Source organism: Daphnia pulicaria, chromosome 6 (assembly GCF_021234035.1).
Source record: "Daphnia pulicaria isolate SC F1-1A chromosome 6, SC_F0-13Bv2, whole genome shotgun sequence".
NCBI lineage: Eukaryota > Metazoa > Arthropoda > Branchiopoda > Diplostraca > Daphniidae > Daphnia > Daphnia pulicaria.
Window position 1 is genome coordinate 13,973,810 of NC_060918.1, and position 13,598 is coordinate 13,987,407.

The following is a 13,598-nucleotide window of genomic DNA, read 5'->3' on the forward strand; positions in this document are numbered from 1 at the left end:
AAAAAAAATAATAATAAAAAAAACATTTCTATAACTTTTTATGACAAAAAAAACCGTTTGGGCAATAAATTTAAAAGATTGATCTATTGATCCAGCAGCACACACCAAATAATGATGATGATAAAAAAAGGAATCCATTTGGTCGCGCATCGGGTTTGTCCGCAATGCGCTTCGATTGACACATGAAACGTCTCCCCCCCAAAAAGTCAAATGGCTTCCTCTGTCAAAGATTATACGAGATCTCTTATTGCTTTCCAAGAAAAAAAAAATGTATGCGTCTTTATTATTTCATGATGCAGCCCCTTTTAGGTGTCATCGAGTGTCATCGTTTTCCCACTCTCCGCCACTCACGCTTTCGTGTTTTATTCCATTCCTATAAATGAAAAACACACAACGAACACTTTCACAACTTTTACTAATATTCAAAAGAATAGGCTAATGATTTATGGTGTCTGGTATAATGTTTTCCTACCGTTTTCATTTTATTTATTTTTAAGGGGTAGGGGGTTATGGGGAGAGAGATGGTTGAAGTTTAGTTGCATTTGTAATAGTGATGCGCACATTTTGCTATCTGCCCTCGATTCATTAAGGAAACAGGACATTTGTGTGTCTAAAGCTTTATTGTATTTCTTATTAGCATATTCCATCTTCCGACTGTTGCGCACTACAGTTTGTCAGTAGTAAGCCTACATGTAGTATCACAACACGTTCAGAAGCGCGCAGCTGATTTGAAGAAAAAAAAAAGGAAGTAAGCGCAGGAAACTTCACATGAGGCTGTAGGACGGCGCGTACTAGGATATTGTGCGTGGTAGCTATATAAAGATGCCCAGTTACTCTGCTCTTGTCATTCTCACACAGTCCCTTACAAAGGCAAAATACATAGCTGGTAAGTTCTACTCTTTGAATTAACTTCATGATTTCAAACTGCAAAACGTCTGTAACAATGTCATGTGTATAGTATTCAATTTTCACCTTTCTATTGTCTATGTTTCTTATTAATTTGCTAATTCAATTTTTGATTTCTCTTAGCGATAGAAATAATAATGCTTTCCAAACGTATCTAATAGATCTACATCGTTTATTGCACAGATCTTAGTTGAATCATGTTAAAGTCGACTTCTCTCAAAGCGCTTCTGACGCTTTTCATGGTGACTTTTGTTATAATGGCATCATCGTCCGGCTCAAGTTGGGGAGTTGATGCTCGTTATCTACCCACTCGATCTGATCCACTATCACCAATTGGGCCCCCTCGAGGTGAAGATCCACGTTTCGACCGTCTCTACGACATAATCATTAGAGAGGTATTTTGTTTTACTATATAGAAAAATATAGTGCAATAGTATTAATGGCAGATGAAAATAAATACAAAAATAAGATACCAACTACCCTCTACCATTCCCTACTTTTTAAATTGAAAAGAAAAAAAAATTCGAGCAGAAATTTTCAACATTGACATTGTGTCAATTGAGTAAATTTTCATAAATTTAACTGACAAACTCGTTAAGCTTTATTATAATTGACGCAACTTAGACACCAATATAGAATTATCGAGCAGCAATTATTGTCAACGAATTTTTCTTTTGATTCCTTGCAGCTACTTCGAAATGGTGGAGGTGATATGCTGGATGAAGCGAAGTACCCAATCAAGAACCAGTTCAGCAGTGGCGCATATTAACTTAGAAGACAAAGTTCGTCTCTCAATGAACACTTTCGTTTTCGGCATCGCGTTTCAATCCAACCTTTTCTTATCTCGCAATTTTTAAATAATAGTTCATAAAATCAACTGGGAGATAATATTAGGTTACATGCATCGCATTTGTTTGCTCGTTTACACCTGAAAGTATTATAGCTACTGGCGAACTGCAGAAACCGTAATTAATCGCTTAATACATGCCGCTTAATGTAACTTATTGTTTTCACTTATTTCAAAACGTAATTAGCCTGAGTGGCTTGGATATAAAGTTCAATAAAAAAAAAGACGGCCGGTAGAAGCAAAAACGGTGGACTAATAGCTGGAACAGCGTAAACCATTCAACGTTTATACACCGTAATTAGTTACAAATGTATAGATACAGTAGGCTGTGAATCAGTGCATTTTCCATCAATTTGAAACACACAATCACGATTTGCAAGTAAACACAAAAACAGAATATTATGGAATTAAAAATAATATTCAGTCTGAAAGGCAGGCTTTTTTATAGAAATCTACTGCATCAATTTAATCTACTACAAAGTAATCTCACGAAAACTCACTCGCCTAACACGCGCATGAAGACAAAAAAAGTTCAAGTGTTGGCGAACGAGATAGTTCGATTGCTCATCAAGCTTAGTAGGATATACTAGGCGATGTGATAGGCTTATTTTATTATTGTTCTTAAGAATAAAACCAAAGCTTTCAATGGAGTAATCCAATTTCTTCTTCTCTATAGTAGCTAATTTTTTAATCGAAACCCTAGATCAATTATTGTTAAGAATTAAGCAATCAACTTACGTGGCGGGTGCTGTGCGGTGTACACCCCCCCACGCAGTTGTTCCTCACTCACTTTTTGAACCATTATTACTGTCGCGTATTTAGAGCGCGGTTTCTGCAGCTCGCTGGCATGGGTCGGAGTCGGAGGTGTTGTTGTCTTTTTATCTCTCTTGTGTACTGAGATCTTAACGACAACGACGAGATCACGACGTTACTGTCTAAATTACAGTCTAAATTACAGGATTAGGGCGACGATCCAGATAACTCGAGTCATTGGAACTGTACACCATAAACTTATCATTAATAAGCTGATGCAAGAAAACATGATAATTATTTTCCTGACGTTCACTGGTGCTGTCCTATATTTACTTATGGCCAATAAATTAATAAATGCGCTGAGGACTGTGAAATATTTAGCGATATTTAGCGGCTAGTTCCACCATTTATCAACGACCGACAGCCAAAGCTGCTGGTGCTGCAAAGAAAACTTTTCAGTGCTGGCCTCCATCTGAAGGATTGTTCAATTTTTTGTAAATATTTGTATCACAGACTTACATGCTACTACATTTGTGATAGAACCACCATGGATTGTTGTGTGTCAGTGTGTCATCGATATTTTAATTTTACACATTTAACTGGAAAAAAACTTGCCTCAGTTTTGCGTCATTCAGAGATGATTTAAATCGATTAATTTGAATAATCGAAAAAAGCGCTAACCGAAAAATAAAAAATAGAGGAATTATCTTGTGAAACTTGATCGTAATGGGTTACTTCGTAACTACTAAAGCCCCGCATTCAATCAATCTGCTTGAGTTAGTTCAGGTAGACGAATCCATTCATCACCACTAGGTAGATTTATTCTTTACCAATTTCAGAAAGTGAGTTCGTTTATCTTAATTTTTTTTCTTATATTATACAGATTATATTATATCAGGCATAATATACTATCTTCATATTGGTTTAGAAACCTAGTCTTTGTTCTCATCAGATATCTTTTAAATGAGCTTTACCATTGATCAAGCTGGTTGTTGAAGAAGTGTAACGACAGAAGTTATATCCGATAGGTTCTCTGGAGTTAAATCCGACTGAGAGATACCCTATTACTTGTTCCTTCACCTATATACATACAACGAATGACAACTAAATGCCATCTTGCTTAGTACCTCACAATAAATCCATGTCCCCGGACGAGGAATCGAACTCGGGGTCAATGTGATGTTATCAGTACCACATGACGCCTTATCCGACTCGCCTAACCGTCCTTACATGATAAATGTTCGCCGCTAGATGGCTATGAAATTAAACGTCTTCTACTACCAGTACCAACAGCGTTTCAACTTTCAAGAGTCAGACATGGTAAACTATTCGAAAAAATTTTCTCTTTCGTAAGCTTCTTTGATTTAATTTTAATTTAATCAGTTAAGATTATACCGTTGCTGATGCAGTTGCTATAGCGCTGGATGTCGGTCTGAAGCTGCGCACAACCATAAGCGTATGCAGAAAAAAATAGACGGAATAAGCTGATTGAAATTGAATCGTTTTATTTCAAACTTTAATGAAAACTCGATCAAAAAAGGAACACTTAAACAAAAAAAGAAAAAAATAGAAGTGATGAATCACTGATGTTCTTCCGCCAGTTGTTCCAACAGGAGTCGCCTTCTTCGTTCTAGTTCATCCTCACTCCACTCACCGTCTTCTTTATTCTTCTTATCATTACCGCTGTCATTTCTGCTTTTTTTTTCTTTGTCCTTCTTCTTTTCCTTTGTCCGATTCTCTTCGGAATCTGACGACGGCTGGAAAACAATAATAAAAAATAAATAATAAAACTTAGTAATAATACGACCATCCTTATCTAAAAGAATATAGGCTTTTCACACGAATTTTAAATTTAAAAATAGTCAGTACCGAACGACTACGTTCTTTCTTCTTTTTGCTCTTCTTTTTCTTGCTTTTCTTATGAGTAGATGGTAGTTCTTCATCAACGAGCTTCGCTTCATTTTCATCAGATTTAGATCGGGAAGGAGATTTGGATCGCGATTTTGACCTGGAACCCGATCTGAAAAAGAAACCATATAATCGGTTATTAAGTACTTGGATATCAAGACTAATTAAATACCTTGTGGTGGAAGGTGACCTCGAAGATGAGGATCGTCTTTTTTGTTTCTTTTCTTTCTTCTTATTTTTTTTAGATCTCGAATGATGGTGGCCACATGTCTCTTCCATGTCACGTTGATACTCCTATAGAAAGCCAAATTAAGTGTGTTATTAATTTGAATGTAATATGAATTCAAATTTTTTTAGAACCTTAAATATACGAATACGATCGGACTCCTCAGTAATCGCATCAAATGCAGGATCTCCTTCCAATTTTGATACTGAATCTTCCCAACTAACTAAATGATCCAATTCTTTAGCTCTAAGAAGATTTCGAAATGCACTTTCCAATTTCTTTGAACGTCGGTTCTCTTCCTTTAACCTTTCTTTCTCCCGACCTTCAGCCTTTGAGATTTAAAAAAAAAAAAATGTATATTATTAAAAGGTACACTATTAATTTATGTTGCAGAGATCTGCCTGTACTTTACATACCTTCTCAAGTAAAGCGTTGTAAGTTAATTTAACATTGCCGCCATCCAAAATTACTGATCGTTTATCTTCACACACCACAGTAGCAAAGTCTTCAAATGTTGTTTTGATCTAAACAATTTAACGGTTATTAATCATTGTCAATCTAGGTGAAGACTGCCTTCTAATAGCGTAAATTAAATTACATCAACTTCGAACGATTTTTGCTTAAGAATCTCCTTAATGATTTTCTTTTCGTCGTGAAATCGAGATTTCAAGTCTTCTATATAAAACTTAAACAAGTCAAGTGGATTCGAACCTAAAACTCCACACAATAAAAATGAATGTATGAGCATAAGCATATTCAAAATATATGTTTTCGTGACAAACTCACCTGGCTGCCCTAGCATAGCAGAGAATCGTAGGTCGGTGCTTATTATTGGGTATAGTTCGACCCATAAAGACATTGAAGTTAATTTGCCATTTTCATGTAGTTCATCAAGCAGATTCTGTTTTAAATTTACGGTACGGTTACTTGGTGGGATTTTCGATAAATAAGCTAACCTAATTAAATGACTTACCAGGAAAGAATCCCGGTTTTTACGTTGTAGACGTTTAATTCTTCGTTTACCTCTCTCCCTTTCTTCCTCTTCTTCATGCTCTAATTCACGAATATGTTGTTCAAAAACAACTAAAGCGTCTTCTTTATCCATCGCTGTAGAAGTGAAAACACACAAACAAAAAATATTAATATGTTCTAGATCCTAACGACAACATCTTACCTAATAGGTCGTTGTCTTCTGCAAAGCTAGGATTATCAAGCAGAAGTTGTTGAGCTTCAGTCCATGCCGTTCTGTGGGTAATATCGGTGATAGAATCTAACACACGGGTTAAATTTTTCATATTACGTTTACGCAGGGCTTTTTCCTCTTCTTTCTCCCTTTTACTCAAGTGAAAAATGGCATCTTCATAAATGTCTCGACGTTCACCTTCTGGAACGTTCTTCCATACCTGGACAAACGTTAAAGCTAAAGATCCATAATCATTTTCCATGATCTATAAGAATATGGGACTAACCTCAAGGTTCCCATAGATTTCTTCACAACGAAAGTACTTGGTAGTTGAACTGATACTGGAGTCTACAAGAAGAAAAGCTTCTAAATCCTCTTTGGCTTTCTTGGCTTTTAGCCTTTGTTCTTCTTTTTCTTCTTTCTGTTTTTGGGTCTTGTAAGCATGGAATGCCTGTTTCCGCTCAGTTAATTTTCCCAATGCAGCCAATCGGGGATCTCGTTGAATGTATTTTAGAGCCTGATCCCAGCTGGCATTACTTGGTACATTCTTATAAATAAATGTACCAGTTATAGAATTAGAATGGATTTCATTTAAATTTCACGACTGTTAAAGAAGTATTACCTTTTCCCTTAACAGCTCTTTAAATGCCTCTAATGCCTCTCTTTTGTCCTTAAAGGTTGTTTTTGGTTCTGGAGTACTAGTTCTACTGTCACTGCTAGGACTAGGTTTGGCATCCATACTATCTTCTGTTGAAGAATGCAATAAGCAAAAGAAAACAAAAACGTAATATATTGTAGAAACAATTTCATACCAGTTTGTGGAGATGGTACGGTTATTGCAGCCAATGTTGCCGCCATTGCTTGATCAAGAGCTGATATTGGAGCACGCGTTGGAGTTGGTAAGCTATCCGCGACAACCGACTGAGACACTGTCATAGCTGCTGTACTTATTTGAACTGTTGATGATAAAATTTCAGTCCCGGTTTGGCCATTTGCTATTGTTGTCCTTTAACAATACAAAAGAAAACATGATCATAAAACAAAAAATTACAGTGTAGGGAGAATTGAATTACTTAATTGACTCTTCAGTTGCAATTTTACTTTTTAGCTCTCCAAGTTCTGGTGGAATGGTCCAACTTGATTCTTTAGTAGAAACATTGTGGTAGTAAATTTTTCCATCCTCAGTTTTATATTCTTTCCACGGACATTGTGAAAGCATTATCTAAAATGCATTATGGGTGAATATACATTGCATATTTGCATAAACAAATGAAATTATAACAAACCTCAGCTGCAGTCTTAAGCTCATCTGGTTTATCCCACAAACTCTGCTTAGTTAAGTTGTTGTAGTAGTATGTTCTTCCATCTGGGGATTTATGTTCAGTCCAGGTGCGCTTGTTTTCACTACTTTTGTTAAAAGAATACAATAATGAATTTTGTAAAAACCACAATTTAAATCAAGAAATTACTTTTCAATACTTCCTTGTGCAGGCATAGTTTGAGGGAAAAAACCTAAAATGAAAACACATTGAAATAGTATTTTGTCTGATTATATCAACTTTCAGATAATCAACCTGAGGGTGGGACTGCAGAAGCGCCAAAGGGTGGTACACCAAATACAGAAGGGGGTGCCATGCTTGGCATTGCCACCCCGAATGGTGGAGGAATTCCAGGAGTTGGAGGTATGAAACCTGGAGGAGGTATTCCATATGGAGGTAAAGCTGATGGAAAAGATCCTGATGGTACTACTGGTGCTGACATGCTAGATGAAGTTCCACTTCCAGACTGCAGACAGAAGGTGTTTGGTTAAAATTAAGCTTCACTACTTTAATGGACATGAGTATACACTCACCATGACACTATACTGGCACTCATAAGAAATGAACGATTTTTGGAGCCGGTTGGCACTTTACACGCTTTGTTTTCGTACAGAACCAATTTCCACCTAAGCGTGGGCTACTACCTACTACTCAGTATTAACAAGCACGGTTGCCACGGTATTCGTATTCATACGCTTATAGCGTTTAGCTCGGTTCGGTTACTGTTTACTGCAGCTCAAAAGCCCTTTTGCAGTAAGGGTAATACAAAAACCTTAAATATCAGTACTGGTTGGTATAAAGCAAACACTTCCGCCATTTAGCGGAAAATAGTACAACTAAAGATTTCTAGTACTGAGTGTTGAATCAACACTGTTGACTACCAAACTGCTTAAATCTGTAGTTTTACTGGACGCCGCTACGAGCGCTAATTGAATGAAAGGTTTATTTACATTACAATGAAGTAAGATCATGCATTTGCACAGGTGATTCCATGCTGTTCAAATGTGGTCAGTTTTCATTTACTAATTTGCAAGCTCAATTTCAATTTCAAATAAAAAATGAGTCCTCATACAACAAAAAATGATGATTGTGCAACTGAAAAAAAATCTGTAAGTTTGATCATATGTAATTCTTAATTCTTTTCAAATTTTAAATCTCTTGCTGATTCTTGTACCATTATTACTTTTCTAGAAAAACAATGTGTTGAAAGTAAAAAAGCAGACAACAGGTAACTATTTTCCATATATGTTATCCCCTTTTATTAGATATGAATTTCCAGAATTTTTTTATTGACCTCGTAGGCACCAAGAAATTTGTTACTAGAGAAGTTCTTCGCAAAAATCTTAGAAAATTAAAGAAACAGAAGAAAAACAAAAAACACGCATTTCCAGGAACCCAGGATATAATTGATAGTCAAGATGGAAATGATACTTTCAAAGAAGTTGAGAAGTTACCTTGCCAAACCCAACTTCCCAAAAAGAGTAAAGCCGTAAAAGACAAAAATGCAGAAAGCAGCAAAAAGAAAGAAACATTTGACCAACAGAGCATGAAGCAGAGAACAAAGCAGCTCCAAATAGCCAACAAACTTGAAGAGAAAAATATTAAGAAAATTGAAAAACAATTGAAATTAAACAAGCGGAAGTCTAAGGGTGTACCCAAATCGTTTGTAGATGATGGACTTGATTTTCTCCTTGAAGTATGTGACCCTGATTATAGAAGTAAATTGGCTAAAGAAGAATTTGACTTTGCTGATAATGATGCCGGTTTTGAAGAAGATTTGGCCTTACTCAATTCAAAAAGTGATGTAAAGAATAATAAGAAGGAAAAAAATCCAAAAGAAGTTAAAGTGAAAAAAACGTTATTAAGTAAAGGTACAAGTGATACTTCATCGAACTCGGAAGATAGTGACTCAAGTTGTGACATGAATGAAGATCATGCTGAAAGTATCGCCAGTGAAAGTGACGGTCATTCAGAAAATGAAGACATTCAAGAAAATTCATGCACTGACATTAGAACTTCAAAGGACGAAAAAATGGAAACCTATCAAGAAGATATATATGGTCGTTTGCGTGACAAAAAAGGAAATTTGATCACCGAGCAAACAGTCGAGCAAGTCAAATATGTTCCGCCAGGAAAACGTTTGGCTACGTCCGATGAATTTGATGCTGACATTCAAAAATTAAAACGCCAAATGAAAGGATTGCTTAACCGACTTGCTGAAACTAATCTACCAAGCATAGTTTCTGCGATTGAAAAACTGTATCTAAGCCATTCAAGGCATAATATGCAAGAAGCTATACACACACTTGTTATGGACTCTTTGGTGGGCGAAGTTCTCTCTCCTGAACGTCTCATAATGGAGCACTGTGTTTTGATTGCAGCGCTTCATGCTAACGTAGGTACTGAAGTTGGGGCTCAATTTCTGGAGCTCGTTGTTCGAAAATTTGACGCATCTTATAAAACGGAGTCTCAAACGAAAGAATTGGATAACATGATCTTAATCCTTTGCCATATGTATAACTTTGGCCTTGTAGCTGCCCCACTTTTAAAGGATATTCTTCACATGCTTGCCGAAAAATTCGAAGAAAAGGACATTGAACTTATTCTAATTGTTCTAAGAACGGTTGGATTCGCATTGAGGAAAGATGATCCTGTGTCTCTGAAGGAAATCATTTTTGTTCTTCAGACCAAAGCTGGACAAGCAACTGAACAGCCGGCCAGGATTCGTTTCATGTTGGAAATTCTTCTTGCCATCCGAAATAACAATATGACCAAAATACCGAATTATGATCCTAGTCACACAGAACACCTGCGCAAATTACTGCGCTCTCTGACTAAGAAAGGAGATGCGCTAAGCAAGTTAAATATAACTTATTCTGAACTGTTGGCTGCAAACAACCGAGGAAGGTGGTGGATTGTAGGTTCAGCATGGGTGGGCCAAGGTCCTACAGCAACGACTTCACAAGCTAAACAGGTATCTTCCAACTCGGATGAACCTGAGTACAGTGTGGAATTACTTGAAATGGCACGGAAGCAGAGAATGAACACTGAGGTACGTTTAGACTGTTAATAGTATGATACACATTTATGATGTAATAAAACTGATTCTTTTAAATTTCGCTTAATTTAACTTAGGTCCGACGCAACATTTTCTGTATCCTGATGACAGCAGAAGATTTTGTTGAAGCTTTCGAGAGACTTATGCGATTGGGATTGAAAAGCCAGCAAGAACGAGAAATTGTGCATGTGATCATGGATTGCTGCCTGCAAGAAAAAAGCTTCAATCCGTACTACGCTCATCTGTTACAAAAGCTTTGCAACTTTCATCGGCGATTTCAGATTGCTTCGCAATTTGCTTTGTGGGACCATTTTAAGGATCTATCATCACAGTCTCAATTGCAGATTAGTCATTTGTCAAAATTAATTGTGCATTTGACTGTAGAAGGCTCTCTAAGCATCTCCGTTCTTAAAGTAATTCAATTTTCGGAAATGGATCGTTTACTAGTGCGCTTTCTACGACAGATTTTGCTTGGTAAGTTTACTGTTCTATTCATAAATGATTAATTCCACAACTACTTTGAATTATATTATTTTCAGGATTACTTCTTAATCCATCGGAAAATGCAGTTAAATCGGTGTTCGCTAGCATCGGTTCATCTAAATATGGTCTCCTCAAAGAAGGACTGCTTCTTTTCATGCACCATTTTTTAATGAAAAATATGGAAAAAATGGATGAGAACGATGCTGAAATGTTAAAAAGTCGGATTCAAATGGTTCAAGAAAACTTTCTATGACCTTGGAAACAAACTTAAATACAAACATGATGAATCTACTTTAGATGACTGCTTGGTTTTCTTTCCCGTGGATTTTCGTATTTGTACGTTTTCCGCAGTAACAGAATAATTACTTTTAATAATAAAATTACAAAAATAACTTATTTTATTACTCTGCTATTTCCGTTGAAATGAAATCTAAATAAGGTAGTAGAAACATTAACAAATAAAGGTATAATTTTTTAAAATTAAAACTTGAATTTCTTGCTAATTCGAACAAAATTACACTAAATTTCTTTTTTGACAATTTCGTGCGCATGTCTATGGCACAAAATGCACAAGAGAGCATTTTAATGATTTATTCTTTTTGGAAAAATGTAAACATTAATTTTATTTTTCATTCCATTATTTGGTTGTTATAACTGATGTTTAAGCGGAATGGAAGTGGTGGTCCGCAACATATAACGGAAGACCCTTGACATCACACTTTGTATTTGTTGATGCCGTTGTTGTTCACAACGCATATATGCTAAAAAAAAAGATAAAATTCAGGAATAGCATAGAAAACAAGAATTAGGTAAATTGTGTCAACATACATGCAGATCTCTAAATCTTTCATTGAAGTCCAGGGCATACCCAACAACAAATTTGTCTGGAATTTCAAACCCGCAATCTATGAATTTTCCACAAATGGTAAAAAGAAAAATTATTTTTAAAATTAAAATAACTACATAATGTAACTGTAAATAGCCTACATTCAGGAATGTAACCATTTGAGGCAGGTTGACGCTTCAGCAAAAGGCTGGCAACTTTGACGCATTTCGGCTGAAATTCTTCTAATAATCCTAGTAGCTTCATCATAGTTCTTCCAGTATCAATAATATCTTCAACAACCAATACATTCTTTCCTTTAACACTTTCCATGTTATCACCTAGATCAATTCATATCCATTATAAATTATTTTGCATTTTTTAAAAGACATCATCATATGCCTTTCATACCTCCAATAACTTCAATGGTGCCAACAGACTTGTCATTCTATCAATAGAATTTTTAAAGAGAGTTCATGATTTGGTAATGTGAGCATAACAATAATTAAGCTTAACAATACCTGATAGCTTCTTAGTCGGATAAAATCCACTGAAAGGGGCACTGATCTTTCACCTTGATTTCGATTCAGACTATTTATTTTATCAATCTGATAAATAAATAAAAATATATTATGTTCATATCTTAGAACTACACAAATTAGTTATAGAAAAATTACCAGATCTGTGTAAAATTTGTAGCCCCCTAATAATGATAAAGTAAACATAAAATTATTATTGATTAGAGATAATAGTGAAACATTTTGTAAATCAAGCAATTCAATTACATACCTTTGAGAACACATATTGCGACCAGAGGTTCTTTACCAAAATCGGTAAAGATATCTTTGGCAATCCTTTCAATTCTAAAAATAAAGATTATTTTTACTACAAGGTATTTGATTATTTGACATTGAGATTCATTAATTGAAAATGTATAAAACACAACAGTAATTACCTATCATGAATGACACCATATGGGATCAGAACAGATTCGAGATCATCCTCATAATGCTTTGGAATGCAAAATGAATCCAATGAATAACCTTGGTAGGAATCCTCTATCTTTCAAGGGGAAAAAAATTAAAACATATTTCATTCTTGAATTTTAAGCAAAACCCAGATAACTCAAATTGAGACTTTCTGATAACATGTTTGAAAGTCTGATTTATTTATCAATATTATAAGACTTACCTTAATGCAATTGGTCATTTTGAGGTCAGTAAAAACTTGTCTGAAACTCACAAAAATGTCCAATACTAACTCGAGCTATAACGCCTCAGGTCGAAATTAAGGATGAGGAATTTTTATCTTTCGTTGCTAGGTTGGAGTTCGAACACATGACCGCGCGACAGGCCGACAGCACAATTCGTATTAGTTTATATATCCTCGTCTGTTGCCGGCACATTCCCATAGTTACAAGTGCCAGACGATTACGTAATAAGGATTTAGACGATATTTCTTTCAATTTCTATGGGTTATGCAGCGCCACCTTCGTTCCTGTACTCTACAATAAGCGGGATTTCCACTTGAGCGCTGCATGAAGAGGCTTTACCAGTTTACCCATCAAAATAACACAGATACGATATTTCCCTGGCCTCATTGAGCCGCGTGGTTTATGTGCGCGCAGTCATAGAATCCTTTTCGAAAGCTGAGAACTAATGGCAAAAGCTGACTTTGCTGCAGTGCGCAATTGATACCCCGCGCATTTTACAGGAAATCTAACCAGATGTATTCAAGTCGGTCGGGACGATTTCAAAAATTTATGCATTATGCATTATTCACATTACATAAGATTGTGAAACTTGTAATTGATACTAACGTTCAGTGGAAAAGGAAGGAGAGTATATTATAGCCAGACCATTTCCTACGACACTTTTCTTTCTCAGCAACTATCGGATCACAGCAACGGATCTTATTGATAACGAATACGAAGGCCAATCGACCAGACACCGGTCGTCGCTCATCTAGTTCTAACGTCATATTTACTTTGAGGACTTTGAGCGATTAAGCGCAATAACCTAAAGGTAAAAGATTGAACGCCACTTGAAAAATAGCAGCATCAGTTTTTTGAAACTTAAAATTTACTTCAGCT

General features: G+C 35.8%; 3 protein-coding genes and 2 long non-coding RNA genes across 7 annotated transcripts; 2 read left to right on the top strand and 3 right to left on the bottom strand.

The window, feature by feature from the left end:
- The first annotated feature begins 775 nt into the window (after positions 1–775).
- LOC124344470 lies at positions 776–1,906 on the top strand. Its single transcript, XR_006919747.1, has 3 exons — positions 776–886; positions 1,090–1,301; positions 1,595–1,906. It is a non-coding gene; the product is annotated as an uncharacterized LOC124344470 (long non-coding RNA).
- On the bottom strand, positions 1,168–3,661 carry LOC124344471. The gene is made up of 2 exons (XR_006919748.1): positions 3,481–3,661; positions 1,168–1,314 (listed from the first exon to the last, which is right to left on the bottom strand). It is a non-coding gene; the product is annotated as an uncharacterized LOC124344471 (long non-coding RNA).
- Positions 3,662–3,994: 333 nt separating this feature from the next.
- Positions 3,995–7,825, bottom strand: LOC124344466 (pre-mRNA-processing factor 40 homolog A-like). Of its 3 annotated transcripts, none has more exons than XM_046798019.1 (17): positions 7,676–7,825; positions 7,398–7,608; positions 7,293–7,335; positions 7,110–7,227; positions 6,897–7,045; positions 6,636–6,829; positions 6,446–6,570; positions 6,110–6,370; positions 5,815–6,043; positions 5,614–5,747; positions 5,427–5,541; positions 5,239–5,351; positions 5,057–5,164; positions 4,775–4,969; positions 4,587–4,708; positions 4,376–4,526; positions 3,995–4,263 (listed from the first exon to the last, which is right to left on the bottom strand). In XM_046798019.1, exons 1-17 carry the CDS (start codon positions 7,676–7,678, stop codon positions 4,087–4,089), a joined length of 2,448 nt encoding a protein of 815 aa, XP_046653975.1. In that variant the 5' UTR covers positions 7,679–7,825; the 3' UTR covers positions 3,995–4,086. The 3 variants fall into 3 exon arrangements, with proteins under 3 accessions (XP_046653975.1, XP_046653976.1, XP_046653973.1); XM_046798020.1 differs by having other exon boundaries at positions 6,446–6,567; positions 7,110–7,230; XM_046798017.1 differs by having other exon boundaries at positions 7,110–7,230.
- A 125-nt stretch (positions 7,826–7,950) lies between these two features.
- On the top strand, positions 7,951–10,974 carry LOC124344467 (nucleolar MIF4G domain-containing protein 1-like). Its single transcript, XM_046798021.1, has 5 exons — positions 7,951–8,251; positions 8,334–8,370; positions 8,444–10,194; positions 10,278–10,674; positions 10,740–10,974. Exons 1-5 carry the CDS (start codon positions 8,201–8,203, stop codon positions 10,934–10,936), a joined length of 2,433 nt encoding a protein of 810 aa, XP_046653977.1. The 5' UTR covers positions 7,951–8,200; the 3' UTR covers positions 10,937–10,974.
- Positions 10,975–11,134: 160 nt separating this feature from the next.
- Positions 11,135–12,877, bottom strand: LOC124344469 (hypoxanthine-guanine phosphoribosyltransferase-like). The gene is made up of 9 exons (XM_046798023.1): positions 12,698–12,877; positions 12,462–12,568; positions 12,296–12,369; positions 12,184–12,209; positions 12,028–12,114; positions 11,918–11,954; positions 11,671–11,847; positions 11,512–11,588; positions 11,135–11,444 (listed from the first exon to the last, which is right to left on the bottom strand). The coding sequence occupies exons 1-9, from the start codon at positions 12,713–12,715 to the stop codon at positions 11,397–11,399; spliced, it is 651 nt and encodes a 216-aa protein (XP_046653979.1). The 5' UTR covers positions 12,716–12,877; the 3' UTR covers positions 11,135–11,396.
- Positions 12,878–13,598: the final 721 nt, after the last annotated feature.